This window comes from Apis mellifera, linkage group LG7 (genome assembly GCF_003254395.2).
Source record: "Apis mellifera strain DH4 linkage group LG7, Amel_HAv3.1, whole genome shotgun sequence".
In the NCBI taxonomy this organism is placed as follows: domain Eukaryota; kingdom Metazoa; phylum Arthropoda; class Insecta; order Hymenoptera; family Apidae; genus Apis; species Apis mellifera.
This window is the reverse complement of record NC_037644.1, coordinates 3,496,913-3,516,755: the sequence shown is the minus strand read 5'-3', so window position 1 is coordinate 3,516,755 and position 19,843 is coordinate 3,496,913. Positions and strand designations below refer to the sequence as shown.

General features: G+C 21.9%; 4 protein-coding genes across 5 annotated transcripts; 2 read left to right on the top strand and 2 right to left on the bottom strand.

Annotated features, from left to right (window-relative positions):
• The first annotated feature begins 2,932 nt into the window (after positions 1 to 2,932).
• On the top strand, positions 2,933 to 3,807 carry LOC100577341. The gene is made up of 2 exons (XM_003249707.4): positions 2,933 to 3,106; positions 3,320 to 3,807. Exons 1-2 carry the CDS (start codon positions 3,048 to 3,050, stop codon positions 3,582 to 3,584), a joined length of 324 nt encoding a protein of 107 aa, XP_003249755.1. The 5' UTR covers positions 2,933 to 3,047; the 3' UTR covers positions 3,585 to 3,807.
• Positions 3,801 to 7,417, bottom strand: LOC413958 (apoptosis-inducing factor 3). 2 transcript variants are annotated; one of them, XM_625032.6, is made up of 7 exons: positions 7,141 to 7,417; positions 5,665 to 5,957; positions 5,266 to 5,602; positions 4,850 to 5,200; positions 4,538 to 4,743; positions 4,225 to 4,441; positions 3,801 to 4,124 (listed from the first exon to the last, which is right to left on the bottom strand). In XM_625032.6, exons 1-7 carry the CDS (start codon positions 7,211 to 7,213, stop codon positions 3,865 to 3,867), a joined length of 1,737 nt encoding a protein of 578 aa, XP_625035.2. In that variant the 5' UTR covers positions 7,214 to 7,417; the 3' UTR covers positions 3,801 to 3,864. The 2 variants fall into 2 exon arrangements, with proteins under 2 accessions (XP_625035.2, XP_006560898.1); XM_006560835.3 differs by lacking the exon at positions 7,141 to 7,417 and adding an exon at positions 6,182 to 6,405.
• Positions 7,418 to 8,193: 776 nt separating this feature from the next.
• LOC413957 (GATOR complex protein WDR24) lies at positions 8,194 to 11,983 on the top strand. Its single transcript, XM_006560834.2, has 12 exons — positions 8,194 to 8,593; positions 8,691 to 8,807; positions 8,926 to 9,148; positions 9,232 to 9,445; positions 9,589 to 9,837; positions 9,916 to 10,076; positions 10,164 to 10,347; positions 10,425 to 10,578; positions 10,699 to 10,822; positions 10,910 to 11,411; positions 11,481 to 11,642; positions 11,723 to 11,983. The coding sequence occupies exons 1-12, from the start codon at positions 8,497 to 8,499 to the stop codon at positions 11,849 to 11,851; spliced, it is 2,316 nt and encodes a 771-aa protein (XP_006560897.1). The 5' UTR covers positions 8,194 to 8,496; the 3' UTR covers positions 11,852 to 11,983.
• On the bottom strand, positions 11,964 to 18,439 carry LOC550687 (aldehyde dehydrogenase, mitochondrial). Its single transcript, XM_623081.5, has 8 exons — positions 18,236 to 18,439; positions 14,599 to 14,844; positions 14,257 to 14,503; positions 13,495 to 13,829; positions 13,282 to 13,419; positions 13,025 to 13,189; positions 12,789 to 12,946; positions 11,964 to 12,446 (listed from the first exon to the last, which is right to left on the bottom strand). The coding sequence occupies exons 1-8, from the start codon at positions 18,329 to 18,331 to the stop codon at positions 12,299 to 12,301; spliced, it is 1,533 nt and encodes a 510-aa protein (XP_623084.1). The 5' UTR covers positions 18,332 to 18,439; the 3' UTR covers positions 11,964 to 12,298.
• Between the last annotated feature and the right edge of the window lie 1,404 nt (positions 18,440 to 19,843).

Sequence of the window (19,843 nt, the reverse complement as noted above, 5' to 3'; positions counted from 1 at the left end):
AATATTGAAAGTAAGATATAAAGATGTAAAGAAATAGTTGAAAAAAAAAAAATCATTTATTAATTACATATCGCGATGATGATATCCTATTTTAAATCCTAAGTAATATCGAGGAATGATAGTGGCAACAGAATGTTTCATAAATGCGAATATAATAATTTAGAAAGGAGTAGACAAAGAGGGGAGAGAATGGTGGGCGGGGAGGGGGGTGGGGATGGGGTGGGGAGAGAGAAAGACAGGCAGACGACATTTACGAGAAAAATAAAGGTGATCAAGAAAACCAAAAACCTCGCGTGTAAACGCGGAAATCGAATGTGTGAAACCTCCTTCGTAATTTTGAAAAACGTGTTTGTTATTAATTATAAGAATATCACCTTTTCTTTTTTGTCTTAAATTTGAAATGCTATCAAAATAGATCAATTCTTTCATGGAGTTACGATTTCTTACATTTCTTTTTTTTCCCCCCTCTCCTTTCCTCCTTTAATATCCTTCTCTCCTAAATTAAATCTTATATTCGTTGTTAATTTTTCATTATAAATTCATTGTAAAAATAAATTAAATTAGTATTTTATATTTGAGATATATCAATATATGATAGAATATTTTGGGACGATTAAGTAAGGAAAAAATTTTACCAAATTTAGATTAATTTTAAATTATAATTTAAAAATCCATCTAATTGCGCAATCTAATTTTCATATCAAAATTTTTTCTTGGGAAATTTTTAAATATTTTTATTAGCGCTATTAAACAAATATTAACGATATCATAATTGAATTGAATTTAATACATATGTATACATATGTGTCATTACATTTACGAAAGTGTCATACAAAGTTACGATAATATAAAAGTCATAATTTTTTCTATCATGTGAAAACATGGTTATATATAAGCATGCAGATGAAAGATAGGTTAAAAACAATGATGGACGTCTCAACTATTCGAAATCTTATTCGAAGATTATAAAGATTTAAATCGATTTTGAATATAATTCAAAGTTTAGAATTTTTTAAAGTCTTGATAAATCTTGAAAATAAAACGTGAAAATTTTAATAATTATAGAAAATTTGAGAGTTTCGATATTTTTCGTATACATAGTAGAGTACTGAAATGATAAAAAAATAAATTGATAATATAAATGGATACAATGTATAGATACTATCTTTCTTATTGTTTCGAATCCTCATTCTTCAAATTACTTAAATCAATTAGAAAATTCTGAAATCAGAGTTATCTAAACATAAATATAAACAAGAAGAGTAAGGAATAGGACAAAAGTAGAACTGGAATTGATCATCAGCGCCAATTCTTGATTGCTAAAAACATTTAAAAATAAGATAAAAGCAAATAAAAATTGACTATCAGTGCCATCTCTTAGATACTAAAAATATCTCATTTAAATCAAGATAAAATGAAATAATTAAGAACCGACGTTATCTCTTAAAAAATATTTTCATTAGTTAAGAAATGATCTTCAATTTTTAGTCCACTATTATATATATATTATATATCCTTACTATTCTACTTTAAATTAATTCTTTTTCTATTATTTATTTTTTTATTTATATTTCATTTAAAAAATGATGTTATGTTAATTTCCAAATTTTTATCCTATTTCTATCCTTGTCCTATTATTTTTGTTCTTTAAAAATATACTCAAGATATATAATCACTTCGACATCTGATTAATTCTATTGATTAAAAATCATTAATCAAAATCTATTCGAGCTAATTTCTATATATTTATGTATGTTATAATTTTTTTTAACTTTTCTAACAAAAAAATTTTAAATAAAATTTAATCAGTTTTTCGATTAAATTGTAATAAAAGAAATGTCAAAAAAATGTTTTTTTTTAATAAACTAAAATTATCTTAACTTTTTTTTTTACTATATATTCTTGATTTTATAATATTGTTTTTATATGTTGTTAAAACGAATTTAATGATGTACTATGTAACTTTCAAATGAATGAAGAGATCAAAGGAATTCTTATCATAAAAAATTATTTCATTTTAATGAAATTATTCAAAATATTCAAAATTTTATTATATTATTTATTACTATATTATCTTTAACATAGAAAATATTAATCGTTCACATATAATAAAATAAAATAAATAAAACAAATTATTTAATTGTTTAATATCGCGATATCCTTATGCCTGGAATTATATAATAAATGTTCAAACTATAATCCAGAATTATAATCAATGAAGTAAATTTATATTTGTATGAATATATATATTGAATATATATATATATATATATATATATATATATATATATATATATATATATATATTCAATAAATATATATATAATTGAATATATATATATATTCATGCATTTTCTATAATCCTGCCAATGAAATCATATCATTTCCCAATCAAATCAGCGTATCTATTTTTTGTTATCACTATAGATAATACATTTTATCTGTATAATCATTAATTTCTCTCAATGTCATAATACATATTTTTAAAAATATATTTTTTTATCTAACATTATATTTTTTATCTAAATCGAAATAAAAAGTAACATTTTATTTATATGTAAGAAATAAAAAATAAATTATTTTTGAAATTATTTAAATAATATTTATGTAAATAAAAAATTAATTGTTATTTACAATTTAAAAAAAATAGTTTTATTTGTTATTTATTATTTATTATTTATTATATAAATAAAAATTTATTTATTTCTGGAATATTTGAAATCTTTGAATTAAGTTAAGATTAAAGCTGAAATCATTAACTTTTATTCAAATTCAAAATTATAAATAATTCAAAACTATAATTATAAATTTAATTTAAAAATAATCTTAATTAATTACTATTTTGCATTATATTTTTAACCAATTATCCAATACTAATAAAATAATTTTATTTGAGATTTTAATTAATTAATTTTTTTATATAATATTATCCAATATGAATTAGAAGTCATTCGAATAAGAATTATGTGTAACGTGTATTTCGTGTGATTGAATTTAAGGAAAATTTGTATATTTAATTAAAAAAAAAAAACGATATTATAATAAAGATGCGTATTACAAATATATTTTTGTATAAAGTTCATAATATCCCATATAGATTTCGTGGGTATGTATAAATATCTATTCCAATAAAATTTTAAGGTTATGTTTTAATTATTCGGTCATTTTTTTATATCATGATATTATAATTGATACAAAAACATAAAATGAAATAGTGTTTCATGATATATTTGTTACTATTACAAATTAAAATTATGCTTATTATATATTTGTATATTTAAATAATATTAATGATATATAAATATTACATCAAATATAGGAAATATGGTAAAATTAAAAAACCCACTTTCAAGAATATAATGGATTTTAAAAACGATCTTGAAAGAGAAGAAGAAAACATGTTAATATTAAGACATCCTTATCTTACTGTCGAACAATCACAAGGTCATATGAAAGAAGTTAGAAAACAAAATTATTTGATTCAGTTAAATAAATGGCGACAAGAAAAAAATGAAAAATTTAACAAAAAAATAACTATTTCAGATCGGTTAAATCATTTAAAAATAGCTAATGTATGGGATTAATTTTTATTTTATAAATATATAATTATTTACTTTAAAAATAAAGAATTGTATTAAATAAAGTTTTCATATATACAATATGAATAATATAAAAAATCAACATATTATGTAGTATTATTTCATTTTTAAAAATTTTTTTTAATAAAACAAATTGTAAAACTAAAAATAGAAGAAAATATTATATAATATATTTATATAATATATAAATGGAATACAATATTAAGCATAATAATTTCATTTAATTTTCCACTTGAATAAATTTCTCTTCTCACATATGTTTGATTTATGGATTTACAATAATTTCATTTCGAAATCTGGTATGTAAATCCTTTGGTTTGTTTCTTATCCAATTAAATGGATCTCTATTAATTTCTGTTTCTGTTAATGTTTTTCCCTCATATAGAAAATTTGCAAAATCTGATACAATAGGATCTGCCGCAACACTACTCATAGCAATAACTTTATTATTTTTAATATAATATGCAAAAAATTCCAATTTCTCTAAAGAACCGTAAATTCTAATTTTCTCTGGTTTTCCATATCCTGTATAATTTAAAATAATTGTAATGTAATTATAATGTAATTATAATGTAAATATGATATTTTATTTTTTCTCATTATTAAATATAAAAATATAACGTACCCACATATCTGTAACTCTTTCCAAATAATGTTGTCCAAAAAAATGGTACAGCATTTAAAGCAGTAGTTTTACCAGATATATTTAATGCTGCTATTTTACCATGATAATGTGCTAACGGATAATGACCTATTGCAGCTGAAATTTCATCAGAGCCAAATAAAGGCGCATAAGCTACATCTCCACCAGCATATATATTTTCTACATTTGTTTTCAAATACTAAAATTATACATACAATTATTTATTATATTATTATTCAATCTATCTCAAAATTAATACTTAAAATATATTCATTACATGCATATGCTTTTTTACCTTATCCACTTTAATGGTTCCATCTGGTAGCATTTCAATAGGAGACTGCTTTATCCATTCAGTATATACTTCTGCTCCAATTCCAATAATTACTATATCAGCAGGAAGAATTTGATCATCATTAAGTACAACTGTACCTACAGCAGTACTGTCATCTTTTTTTGCAACAAATTGTGTAATATCATGTTCAAATATAAATTTAATACCTTGAAAATATAATATTTAAATATTTATTTATCTCAACATTTTAATTATACAATAATTTAATATTTAAGTATATTTCAATTTATTATTAATATTTAAGTATATTACCTTCATTTTCAAATTGCTGTTTGATTCTATTACCAATATCTGTTCCAAATACTGGTTGTAAAGGAGTTTTACCTCTTCCAATGATAGTGATAGATGCACATTTTTTTGCACAAAAAGCAGCAGCTTCCATAGCAATAAAACCTAATCCTAATATTATAACATGTTTTTCAATTGACAATTTTGAATTTATAGTTTGAGCATCTGTATAATTTCTTAATACATGGATATTAGATAAATTAACACCAGGTATTTCAGGCATTCTGGCCATACTTCCAGTACAAATAAATAAATAATTGTATATTAATTTTTCATTATTATTTAAATGAAGAATGTTATTATTTGTATCTAATCCTATAATATATTGATATTATAAAATTTGAATTAAAAAAAAATATATTTAACATTAATTTATTTACCTATGGCTTCTATATCCAATTTAGTTTCAATTTTGTGGTCTTTGTAAAATGAATTTGGTCTTAAAATTATTTTTTCAATATCTAGATCAAAAGCTTTGGATACCTTTACTCTGTCATATGGTAGTACATTTTCCTTACAAATCATAGTAATATTTCCTGTAAAATTTTCTTGTCGCAAACTTTCTGCACATGTTGCAGCTGCTGGTCCACCTCCAACTATTATAACAGTATTAGTGTTATTGGGATCTCGCTCGCACATATCTTTTATCCTTCTACTGAATTCTAAATCTTTGCGATTTGCTTTCACGTGTACAAAACCAGATGTATCTATATTTACCTATTTCATTAAATTTTATATTTTATTTTATTGTTTATTTCATGTTTATTCATTAAAAATACCTGGAAACAAGGTAAAGAATCTAATCCTGGATAGTCTTCTATATCTCCTGTTTTAATATTAAAACATGCACCATGCCATGGACATCTTATTCTTCCATCTCCTAGTGCTCCTGTATGAAGTAAAGCCCCATAATGTGTACATTTTGTACCAATAGCATGTATTTGTCCTTTTTGTTTAATTAATAAGATTTTTCCTCCATTTTGTCCAAGTGGCAAGAGTTTCATTTCATTTTCTCTAATATCTGTTTCCATGCACACCACATCTTCAACATAGTCATATTTTTCTGGTTTACCTAATAAATATTTAAATAATAAATATTTCATATTTAAAATTATATTTGGAACTTATATTTGAAATGAATTAATTTTTTTTTATTATGTACGTTAATTTTTTTTAACGTATTCATATAATTAATCATTTAATTAAGAAAAATATTTTAATGCATATATACATATATATATCTGCATGTATATTAAATTATATTATTAAAATGTAAATGAAAAATCATTAACTCACAACTGCAACAACATTGTGTAGTATTATATAATTGCCTAATTTCGGCCACTGTTTTATTACACACATTACAAGTACGAGTTTTTCTTTCTTTTTGCATTTCGTGTAACCTTTTATTATTTATTTTTAAATGAACATGAAAAATTGCATTATACGCTAATTTCATACATCGTTTCGTAATATATAAACACATATCTTCAAGATGATTTATTTCGTATTATTTCGTCTTGTTTAAACTTTTATAAAATATTTATTTTATGCATAGATTATAATTTTGATATTGATTTCATAGCATAACAAAAAATAATAAAAATAACAAAAAAATCTAAATATAACAATTTTGCATTCGCATATAAAGATATTCCATTGCAAGAATATAACATTTAAAAAAAACGATTTATATTTTCAAAAAATATTCTAATTATTGTTCACATATTTTTTTAATTATTTAAAAAAATAAAAAATTATATCAAGATTTAATAATATAAGACGCAATAAAATTTGCTTTCATTTGATGTTATAATTGTTTATTGTTAAATATAAAAATTTATCACTAATACAAATGAAAATAAAAAAAAAATAATATATGTTATTTTTATGTAACATAGTTATATTACACACATTTATTTAATATGTATATTTTGCATATGTATATTGTACGTAAAAATTATGATTAAAAATCATTAAAATTTTATATATAATTTCTTTCATATTCAAAATTTTTAATTAAATATAGATAAAAAAGTTTTTTCTTATGATATCTTATCTGTTAATATGTATAGGATTTTTATATATAGAATATATATATATATATATATATATATATATATATATATATATATATATATATATATATATATATATATATATATATATAAAATAATAATATATCAATGAATAAATATCATATATAATCATGAATAGATAAGTTTAAAAAAAAAAGAAAGAAATTTAATTCGCACCTGTCTTTGTTGATTTGCCTGGCAGAGTATTAGAATTTATTGGTAGAAGTCCTTTACAATTTTTTCCGCCCATCTTATATTAAATTAATATTACTCACGGATGATAACTATGTATTGCGTTATCTATTAATCATCAGATCACTTCGATTTCTACACTTATTTGTACTTGAAGATTATTTCAACTATAACGATTGACCTCGAATTGCATGTGGCAAAATGTTTTCAATAAACTTTCACTTATTCTTAGAATAGATTATAGATTATAAAAAAAATATCATTTATTTATTGAATACATCACAATTTATTCAAAGAATTATATTGATAAAATTATTTTGAAACTTTTTCAATATTATATAATAAATTATAATAGATTGACAATGCTTCTTAATATATTAATTAAATAATATAAAAAATATTTTAAATAAAATTATTGACATTTAATTATATATTAAATTAGTTTAAAGATTACAAAAATTAATTTTTATTATTTAAAATAAATATATTTATCAATTTATTCGAATTAAAATTAAGTATAATGTATTTTTTATTATTTCTGATTTTTTATAAAATAATTATTTATAATATATATTTTGCAATATTAATTTAATAACAAGAATATGCAATCATTTTAAAATCATTCAATACGTTATTATTGATAGCAACTTGTTGCAATGATTCATACAATTTTTAACTATACTTTTAAGGAAATCGATTTTCGTGCGCATATGATGTTTTATATATATATATATATATATATATATATATGATATAGCATTAACAAATAAAATGATATAGATTAGAAACATGAACAAGAAATGATGTTTATTTTGTATCCATCAGCGCTCTCTTACAATTCAGTATGAAATCTCATATTTTTATGAATATTCTTGTTTATAACATTATTAAATTTTATATTGCATATTAATTTTATATTTATTATATTAGAAAAAAATTTGCTAATGCAATAAAATATTTATCATTCTTAATATTTGATATACTTTTATGTTGAGATTGCCTATCTTTTTTCATTATGAATAAAGATGTGAATTGTATACACAAAATATTTCATGTTTGTATATATGTAATGAAAGAAGAAAAAGCATTTTATAATATTTGATTTGAATTAATTTGAATTGGATAAAATGTTTAGAAAGTTTTAACATTGTGTTTTATTCATATTGCTGTTATTATATGATAAATTTATTAATAATACAAATTATAAATAAATTATTTAATATTTATTGAAATTATTAATTAAAATTTTTTCTTTATGAAATATGAAATTGAAATATAATTTTTAAATGAAAATTGATATATAATATATTGTGATTACTTAAAAAGTAAAAAAATTTCATCATGATTTCTAAAACTGTATGCATCACACAAGAAGGTCCAGCAAATGCATTAGCACTTAATAAAGATAATAGTCAAGTTGTTATAGCAGGACGTAATGGTAAGTTACTCAATGAAAAATTAATTGAAAGGGAAATGATTATATAAAGAAAAATGATATATATGATTAATAGCTGATCATTTATTTTATATTACAGTTTTCAAAATATTTACTTTATTAGAAGACAGATTTGAAGAAGCTTGTAATTTACGTGTTGGAAAAAATTTAAATTTAAATTTTTCTTGTAATGATGTTGCTTGGAATCTCATTGATGGTAAACTTCATGCTTTTTATTTTCTTTTTATGATTTTAATTTTTTTCAATTTCTTGGATAATTACTTTTATCTTTAAATAAAACCAAATAAAAAATAAAAAAATGTTTATATTTTTAGATCATATATTAGCAACTGCAGCTACAAATGGAGCAGTGGTAGTTTGGAATTTAAATAAATCATCCAGATCTAAACAAGAACATGTGTTTATTGATCATAAAAGAACTGTAAATAAAGTAAGTTTTCATATGACAGAGCCTATGTGGCTAATATCAGGTTCCCAAGATGGTACTATGAAATGTTTTGATTTGAGAATAAAAGAAGCTACTAGAACTTTTTATAGGTACTATTTAAAAGTACTTCAATATATATTTCTTGAAATTCAATATTTATCGAAAAGTATTAAAAAAATATTATTAATTTTAGTAATACTGAATCAGTGAGAGATGTACAATTTTGTCCTCATTCACCTCATACTTTTGCTGCTGTTTCTGAAAATGGTCATGTACAACAATGGGATTTACGAAAACCAGATCGTTATTTTCAACATTTTACTGCACATAGTGGTCCCATATTTGCTTGTGATTGGCATCCTGAAACAATTTGGCTTGCAACTGCTTCTAGAGATAAAACTATAAAGGTAAAATTAATATTATAATTATTTATATTTATATTATTTATTTATATTTATATTACAAATTGAGATTATTAATTATTATTTATTAAAATTATTATTAAATATTATTTTTAGCTTAAAATTAATATATATAAAATTATATATAGGTTTGGGACTTATTAGGTAAACCTACTTGTGATTATATTATACATACAATTGCATCAGTAGGTCGTATAAAATGGAGACCTCAAAGAAAATATCATATATCCAGTTGTGCTCTTGTAGTAGATTGTAGTATAAATGTATGGGATATTCGTAGACCTTACATACCATTTGCAAGTTTTAACGAACATAAAGATGTTCCTACTGGTGTGGCATGGAGAGGCAATCCACAATCTTTTTTGTCAACTAGCAGGGTAATAGCAACATTATAATATATAAAATATTATTTACATTGAAAAATATTAATAAAATATATTTTTATGATTATATAGGATTGTACATTATATCATCATATATTCAAAGATGCTACCAGACCTGCGAGTAAAGCAAACCCACAAGGTATAGCATTGAATCCAAAAGGAGATATTGCATATGCTTGTAAAGTAAATGTTCATGTTACAACTACAATGAAACAATTGACTAATATAATGAGGTTAATAAAATTCTTATAAATTAATACAATTTTAAAAAAATTCAATTTTGTTGTCTCAGAGTTTCTGAAATTAACATTTATGTACAGGAAAACACCAGCAACAAATGATACATTTTGCATGGCATCTAGCGTTATGCATAGATTTGCTATAAACATGCCACGAGAACCAAAATGGTTTAGAGCTTGTGCAGAAGGCTATTTACTTTCTGGAAGATTAAATGAAATTTGCGATCATAATGCAACTATTGCTAGGAATGCCGGCAGAAATGATGTATGTAGTATTTAATATTGTACTTTAAGTTATATCAAACTATTAAAAAATAATATATAAAAATTAACTTAAACTAGATTAGTACAGTATGGAATATTATAAAAACTTTATATACAAATCCTATGGGAACTATTTTGAAAACACCGCCAACTGCTTCTAAAGAAGATATCGTGAATACATTAAATTTAGCACAGATTACAATGGGACCTAGTATAGAACAATCAAATGCAGGTAAAAATATCAGCATAATCTATTAATATAATATCATTAATAATAAGATATTGGGTATAATTGTCATGAGTAATTAAAGTTTTACAGACTTTTAACGATGTTTGCAATATCTTTTTTAAGTACATGAAAATGATGTAAAATCTTTACAAGGAGAAGTAACAGGTGCAACTAGTGGAGGTGATGATGAAACAGAGACAGATGAAACACCAGAGAATCAACATTCTATAGGATCTATTTTACCTAGGTAATTACCTAGATTTAGAAATATTATGTAGTATTAATTACAATTAATATATTGATTTAATTCTTTCATATGAAAGTATTTACATAGTTACAGACGTGCATTTATTGACCATAAAGGACCATCTAAAGGAGATTTTTTATTTGGAGAAAGTGAATTTGAACCAATGACAATGGAATATACTTCTAATTATATACATAACATAATAAATAATGATAATGATTGGACATTATCCAAAGAAGCATTTCCTTTGCGACACGAAATAAAAGATAGGTCTCCACCTCCAGAACAATTTCCAAATCATCCACCAGATATTAACGAAGATTGTGCTTCGTTAATGATCGAAGATCAACCAAGTCAATTAATAGTTTCAAATATACCTAAACCACAATTTTGGGATCCTACGAATTTAATTGAAGAAGCTTTGAAACATCATGCTGCTCTCAGAGATATACAAACTTCCGCATCAATTCTTATTGCGCTAGGAGAAAAGCGGAAAAATTTGAATATTGAAACTGCTGTTCAGGAACATTGGATATTGGAATATTTAGATATGCTTGCAAGATTTAAACTTTGGAATGTAGCAACACAGGTTATTGATAAAATTAAAATTTCTTAATATTTGAATGAAAAAAGTAATAATATTAATATGTATTAATAGATTATTCAATCGGTTTGGATTCCATCTGTATCTCAATTAAATCAACAATCAACTGTAATACATGCAAGTTGCTTAGCTTGTACAAAACCATTACAACGAGCAGCATGGTTTTGTGATCGATGCCATTCATCTCATCATGCACTCTGTTCAATTTGTCATCAGGTGAAAAAAAAAATTATAATATAATTATTTTATATAATGTTTTTACATATCTTTACTTGCATTTGATCGTTATTTTCTAGGTCGTTCGAGGAATTTACGCATGGTGCCAAGGATGTACACATGGTGGTCATGTTGTTCATATGAATGAATGGTTCAGTCGTAATCGACAATGTCCTACAGGCTGCGGTCATATATGTGAATACACATAAAAACATTTTAATTATAATAGTATTATAATTATTTAAATTTTCAACAAATGTTTAAATTTCATGAATTCCATAATTGTTGAAGAAGTGTAAAAATTTTATCAAAAACCAAATGTAAAAAGATTAAATTATTTATTAATTATATTTTTATAAGTTATACAATAAGATTATATTTATAAGTTATATAGTAAAAAATATATGCGCTTACGTGCATAAATTTTGTTCCTTTAAATTTAGAATAATTACATTTTCTTATTAATATAAATTATATAAAAATATATTAATATTTTAAATATTTAGTTTTTATTTTCACTAATTTTATTTTTAAACATTTAAATTTTTTAATATATAAAAATTTTATTATATTTTTAGTATTTTATAATATACTTTAAAGAAAATAATATCACGGTACAAAAATAATTCTAAGTACTTATAAAATAAATTTTAATTCTAACTATTTTTTTGATTAACCTTAACTATAACGCTTTTAACTTCAGTATATGCTTCGAGACCATATTGCCCAAGTTCCCTTCCATGTCCCGACATTTTAAAACCACCAAATGGTACTTGGGGTGTGAGAACATTGTACGCATTTACCCTGTAATATTATAATAATAAGAAATAGAAAAAAAATTGTTTAATATATTTTTTAAGATTTTTATCATAATATTTTCAATTTCAATTAATTTTCACTGGTTAAATATATCTAGTAAGAATTATATTCTATTGTTTTATTTTATATAATTTATCTATCATTATTAGATTCGTGAAAAAACTATGTTCATGAATATCAGAATATTTATACATGTTTAAAATGTAGATCAGATACTATTCAATTATTGATTTAATGCAAAATATATTAAAATTGCTAAATTTTGAATCAATCAAGTCAAATCAAATATTTTATTTTAAAGCATTATTTTTATATAACATAACATACCATACAGTGCCAGCTCGAAGTCCTTGTATAATATAATTTGCTTTATCGATATCTTTCGTAAATACTGCTGCTGCTAATCCGTAATCAGTATTGTTAGCACGCGTAATAACTTCATTCAAACTGCTAAATTTTAGAATTTGTTGAACTGGTCCAAAAATCTGTAATAAAATACATTATAGCTATTGCGCTTATTGCATCTTTAAGGAATATGTGGAAATAATTATATTAATATGTACTTCTTCTTTAGCAATTGTCATGTAATCTTTAACATTGGCAAATACTGTAGGTGCAACAAAATAGCCTTTATCACCAATCCTTGTACCACCAGAAACTAATTCTGCTCCTTCATTTTTGCCTGATTCAATCATGGACATAATTTTATTTACTTGTTCTTCATCAATCTGTGAATAATGGATAAAATAACAAAGGATATCAAAGAAAAATCAAATTTTATAGGATTATAAAATTATAGAATTTTATAGAAATTAAATACCTGTGGACCTTGTTCTACATTTGAATCAAATGGATTGCCGACAACCCTAGATTTAGCACGTGCTGCGCTTCGCTCCACAAATTCATCATAAATACTATCTTCGACAAAAGTTCTTGAACCGGCGCAGCAACATTGACCCTAAAGAAAAATATAATATGTAATAATAAATGTTTGAATATATTTATTTAAAGATAAAAAAAAATATAATATTACCATATTGTAAAATAATCCGAAATGAGCTGCTTCTACAGCTTGATCAAGATTAACATCTGATAAAATTATGTTCGGAGATTTTCCACCAAGTTCTAATGTAGTCCTTTTCAAATTACTCATTGCAGCACCTTGTTTTATCAATTTTCCAACTTCAGTCGAACCAGTAAATGCTATTTTGTCGACTAAATTATGAGCGACTAGTGCTGCACCGGTTTTACCAAAACCAGGAACAACATTAATCACTCCAGGAGGAAAACCAGCATCTTTACATAATTGAGCTATATATAAAGCTGTTAAAGATGTTTGCTCTGCAGGTTTCAATACTATGACGTTTCCTATAAATCATTTTTATTTTTTTATTTTTATCAAGCGTTATCCTTATATATTATTTATATTAATTCTTATATATCTACTTTTATATTTTAAATTTTACTTTTTACATTCTGCAAATCTATAAAATATTGAAACTCGATATTGGTTGAGAATAATACATTTCAATAAACCAATCGAAATTCAGATGGAAAGCTCTTTTTAATTGATTTATCCATTATATATTTTGAATGCTATTACTGCATGTAATGTATAATTTATAAAAACAATAAATAAGCGGCAATAATTTTTTATGAATATCTTGAAAAGATAAAACAACGTTTCTAATAAATAAAGAAAAGTTGTTCAAAATCTTATCTTTTGTAACATATTTTAAAATCAAAAAAATTGGAAAGTTCTTTTTTAAAAGATAATTAAAAGTAATAAATATACCAGTAGCTAGAGCAGGCCCTAATTTCCAAGCCATCATTAAGATAGGAAAATTCCACGGAATAATTTGCCCGCAAACCCCAACTGGTTCATGGCGAGTATAAGCTAAATATTTTCCATCGATAGGAATAACTTGCCCGTGATTTTTATCAGCCCATCCTGCATAATATCGCAATGTGGCTATACTGCTAGGTACATCGAATTCATACGCATCTGAATAAGGTTTTCCATTGTCTAAAGTTTCTAAAGCCTAGAACATAAATTTTCAACAATTTTTTATCTACATATATACTTATACATGAATGGAATAGAATATATGTATATGTAATGAATGGATATTTTTACCGCAAGATAGGCTCGATGACGTTCCATCAAGGAAGCTAAATTGTTCAATAGCACACCTCGTTGAGAAGCATCCATAGTTCTCCATGGCGATCCTAATTTAAAAGCTTTATTGGCTGCATTTACTGCTAGATCGATATCTGCATCATCGCCTTCTTGTATTTCGGCAATCGTTTCACCGGTTGTAGGATTTATCGTGGGAAATGTTTTTCCCGACTTTGATCGATGCCATTCGTTGTCAATAAAAATCTATAATGTTGCAATTAATTAAAAATTATATAAAAAAAAAATAATCGAAAAATTTTAAACATAGTTTTATCTATAAATCGTTGAATATTTTTTAAGATTACGAAAGAAAAGATATAGATTTATAATGTTCATTTTTATTTTTTTTTTTAATAAAAATCGCCAATAAATATAAATTTTATTTTATAATTATAATAATTATCTATTTAAATATATGAATTTTATGTAAATTATTCGAAACCTTATGAATATAGTAAAGAAAACAATAAAAAAATGATAAAAAAATGATAAAAAAATATGTAAAAAAAAAATAATCGAATTTAATATAAATAATTAAGTAAAACTCTGATTTACAAAATAACTAGATTCATAAGAATCTGTTCATAAGAATTGAAAATCTTGTAAATTTTTTATAGGTTTTTAATAAAAAATTTTAAGTTCTCTCATTAATTATTTACAATGTATCAACGTATCAAATATGATTCATTGTATATATTTCTGAATAAATTACTATTTCTTAATATTTATATCTTATTATTATATTCTATTTATTATATTTATATTAATATTAATATTATTATATTTATTATATATTATTATATTTATAATTATATTTATATTAATATTATATCTTATATTTATATCTTATATTTATATCTATATCTATTCTTAATTATTTCTTAAACTTTCTTAATATTGCTTTATTAGTACATAAATAATTAATTGTATTTTAAAAAATATATAAAAATATGTAAATAAATAGTATATAAACATATTAATAATTACAATTTAAATTTTAGACTTATTTATTATCTTTTTTATAATTCATATCATAATATATTCATAATATAATGACATATATATATCAATATATTTATTTTTATTTATTTATATTTCCTTTTGAATTAACATTTTGAAATCTCATTCGTTGATAATAAAATAATGTTTATTTTAAAGTTGAAGTTGACCAATCTTTTCATAATGGATACTATTTACTTAAGAACGACAATTATTCTTAAGAATTTTCTTCATTTAATAACGAGTTATATTGAGAATAATTATTCAAAAATAATTGTAATTCAAAAGTTTAACTCTCAAATCTTACGAATTTTTACGATTTACTATTTTAAAAATATGAATATGTACGAATATGAATATTATATCATGAATTTAAAATTCATGTGTTATACTGTTAGTTTTACGTAATGACTTTTAAATTTAAAAATATAATCACGGTTATTGGATTGGAAGTCTGATTGGAAGAATGGAAAAAAATAAATGTGTGATAATGAAACTTAAAAATGTGAAAAAATAACAAATTATTTACATTTTATTAAAATAAAACATATAAACTGATAAATTAAATCAAATTAATTATTCACACGATTGAATTATATTTATAATATAATTTCTGATTACAATAAAGTAAACTTTAAAATATTTATTTAAAAAATAGAATCTTAAATTTGATATCCAATAATTATGCTAATTATAATATTTTTAAAAAATTTAAGAAACAACAATTCTTTTCGATAATTTAATTTTTGTAAAAAATTACGTTGCTATTACTACATTATTTTGAATTTTATCTATAATCTATATATATATATATATATAAGCATGCAATCGTTTATCTATTGCTTTCATAAACATCACGGTGGTCGAAATCATAACTTACATTACAATAATAAATATTAAATATGAGATATGAATAAAATAGAAAACTTAAAAATATAAATATATAACTTTTGGATAATTGAAATTACAAAGACTGGATTTATTAATTATAACGATATTATATATATTAAATATGAGACTAATATCATTATCATTATAATTTTAATACATTATAATTTAAACTGCCATGATATGTTTTATAAAAATATAAGTGACGATTGTATCATAAATATATATGCATGAAAAAAATTTATAATAGTAAGTTAGTAGTAATAGTAAATAGTAAATTATAGTAATTAGTAATAGCAATATAGTATTCAATATAATAGTAGTAGTACAGCAAAAATTTTTTGCATAGTGTTACATATTACTATTATATCATTAATCATTAAATCATATTACAGTATATATTCTGTATATATATATATAATCACAATTTAATTTATAGTACTAAAAGTTTTCTCATTAATATCGAGGACACGAATGAAAAAAAATTATTTATAATAATATTGATCTTAATATCTAATATATTTCAAGATCGTAATTTTAATAATAGGATAAAAGTTGCTCTATCATTCAGTATTCTCTTTTTATTTTTTCAAATATTTTATAATTATTATAATATTTTTTAATTATGATTTATTGTATATTTTATTATATACACTCTTCAATATTTGATAGTTTTTATAATATTGACGATTTTTGATTATTTAGTTTTGTTATTGATTTTAATAAGTCTTAACATTAAATTTTATATAACATTTTCTTTAATTAAAATATCTGATCCACATTTTTTATTTTTCAAAATTTATAATATTGTAATATTTAATATTTTTTTTAAAATAAAATTAAAAAATTTATATGAATTATATATAGATTTAGAAAATTTAATTTATTTATTCCAAAAAGAACGATAAAAAGAAAATGATAAAATTTTACATTTGATACAAATAACAAAACAACAAAACAAATAATTAATCTCGATAAAATTGAGCAGTTTGACTTCTATGAGGTCATGTAACAATTGTAAGTGTATAATATAATACATACATATATAAATGTATATATATATACAGAGTATTCTAGAAATTAACTGATTATTTCTGAAATGATTTGAAACAGATCTTTTTTTGTCACAATAATTTTTTTTATGACAATAATATGTATTAGATAAAATATTTTATCAAAAACAAAATAATTTTCGCATAATTTTTAAAAGAAAATGAAAAATTACAAAATTTAAATCAAGTTTAATTAATTAAAAAGATCTTAATTAAACAATTAATTTGCTTTAATCTCTAGAATCATTTTTTATTTTCGATCAATTCAAAATCCTCTTAAAATGTATCTTAAGAAAATTATTATTCTTCAATTTTCATTCTTCATATTCATTAAATTAACAAACATTTAAAAAAAACACTCATTCTAATATTATATAATATTAATAATATTAATATTAATTATAATATAATAATAAATTAATTAATATTGAAACAAAAATTATGCAAAATAAAGCTATCTCATTTTTCCTATATTTATCACCTTATATATTAATATTTATTTAATTAAATTCTTTACTTAAAAAATTCTTAACTTAAAAAACAAACTTCAATGAATTCATTTCTGTATTTTTTTCTGTATTTTTTTAGGATCTTTTTTTTCGATCTACTTATTCTAAACATTCTATATAAATAATTTTATTAATAATATTACTTACTCCTGTATAGAGGATTGCTGGGTTTCTTTCTGGCTCCGGTCTAGTAGCTGTAGAAAAATATCGTGATAATCGAACTTTTTTTAATAACCGTAACATTATTATTTTTCTTTTTTTCGTTCTTAAATACTCAATCAAATGTGATAACTACGTTACTTCGAACGCTACTGGCTTTTGTCATCATCTGTGCTGTTAGTTATGTTGAGGTTAGTTACGTGCACATGCGCAATAATTCGTATTATCGTATTATGATGTATGTATATATAAACCAAATTAAAAAATGATATTTTTACTCGTTTGATATAAGTGTATCGTATAAATTATTAATAAATATTTTTGAATGAATCAAGAGCGTTAATATTTTTTAATAAATAATATATAACAATATATAAAAAGATGCAATAATAGTTAATGTATCTATATATTATTATTTTCTGAAAATGTTTTGATTATAATATTTCCACAAAACAAATAATTAATCTCGATGAATTGACTTCTATGAGGTTCATGTAACAATTGTAAGCGTATAATATATACATATACATATATGCACATGTATAAGTGTACATATATACAGAGTATTCTAGAAATTTAACTGATTATTTCTGAAATGATTTGAAACAGCTCTTTTCTTGTCGCAATAATTTTTTTTTATGACAATAGTATGTATAAATAGCTGATAATTTGTCGAAATTAGAACGAATTAAAACAATTATCATTTTTGTTATTAAATTACATTTTTACGTAATTATATATAATTACATATAATTTTTCTATCTTCATTTTTCTGTTTCATTTTGTAATTTTTAATAGTAGCCATTTTAAAAAGAATAGAATCTTATCTTTTTTTCTAAATTAGTTATTATTAATTGTTTTTGCAAAGATTATAGAAATAAATAATTCTATGATAGCAATCGATTTATACGAATCTCGAATCTCGAAATTGCTTTTATGTGTCAATAATATATCATCCTTTTGCAACAATGATATAATTCAACAATTACGACTTAAAAAATTTTTTTTTCTGAATTCCTATAAAATTGTTTAAAAATTTTGAAATTGAATCAAATTATAAATAATACGATTTAAAGATACACTTAATTTTATAAAAAATATAAGCAACAACAAGTTTTTTTGTTTTTGTATTATAATATTAATAACTCAAAAACTGGAAATATTGAGTTGCATCATTGTATTTTGATGAGAATCATGAAGTGAATAACAATTAAAAGAAACAATCTTTATAAAATAAATTTATTGAACAAATGATGGATTCAGAATGATAAGATAGAGATAGAAAAATTGCTTCTATAAAATCATTTGATTCAAATAAACATCATGTAACGTATAATTAATTTAGAAAAAAATCATAAATTGAGTTAATATCTAATTTACCGACAGTCTATTGATAAATGATAATTTATACATTAGCATTAACATTTATTGATTAGTCTATAAATCAACTTTTAATTTCTTCTGATAAACTATTAATTCTAAATCTATTAAAGATAATAATAAAAATATTGTTAAATATGTTTGCAATTATGTTGTTATATAATATCTAACTATTATATAATAATATTTTTTCAAAGTTGTTAAAAAAGAATATAT

Bases quoted from the DNA above. Each gene is read 5' to 3' on its own strand.
- LOC550687 (XM_623081.5), bottom strand. From the start codon at position 18,331: ATGTTACGGTTATTAAAAAAAGTTCGATTATCACGATATTTTTCTACA. The intron at 13,190-13,281 runs GTATTTAATTTC...CATTATTCACAG, and splicing joins ATGTAGAACAAGGTCCACAG to ATTGATGAAGAACAAGTAAA. The intron at 12,947-13,024 runs GTACATATTAAT...ATTTTATTACAG, and splicing joins TGACAATTGCTAAAGAAGAA to ATTTTTGGACCAGTTCAACA.
- LOC413958 (XM_006560835.3), bottom strand. From the start codon at position 6,371: ATGTGTTTATATATTACGAAACGATGTATGAAATTAGCGTATAATGCA. The intron at 5,958-6,181 runs GTGAGTTAATGA...AATATTTATTAG, and splicing joins TACACAATGTTGTTGCAGTT to GTAAACCAGAAAAATATGAC. The intron at 4,744-4,849 runs GTAATATACTTA...TATATTTTCAAG, and splicing joins ACAGCAATTTGAAAATGAAG to GTATTAAATTTATATTTGAA.
- LOC413957 (XM_006560834.2), top strand. From the start codon at position 8,497: ATGATTTCTAAAACTGTATGCATCACACAAGAAGGTCCAGCAAATGCA. The intron at 8,594-8,690 runs GTAAGTTACTCA...TTTATATTACAG, and splicing joins TGTTATAGCAGGACGTAATG to TTTTCAAAATATTTACTTTA. The intron at 10,823-10,909 runs GTAATTACCTAG...GTATTTACATAG, and splicing joins ATAGGATCTATTTTACCTAG to TTACAGACGTGCATTTATTG.
- LOC100577341 (XM_003249707.4), top strand. From the start codon at position 3,048: ATGCGTATTACAAATATATTTTTGTATAAAGTTCATAATATCCCATAT. The intron at 3,107-3,319 runs GTATGTATAAAT...CATCAAATATAG, and splicing joins ATCCCATATAGATTTCGTGG to GAAATATGGTAAAATTAAAA.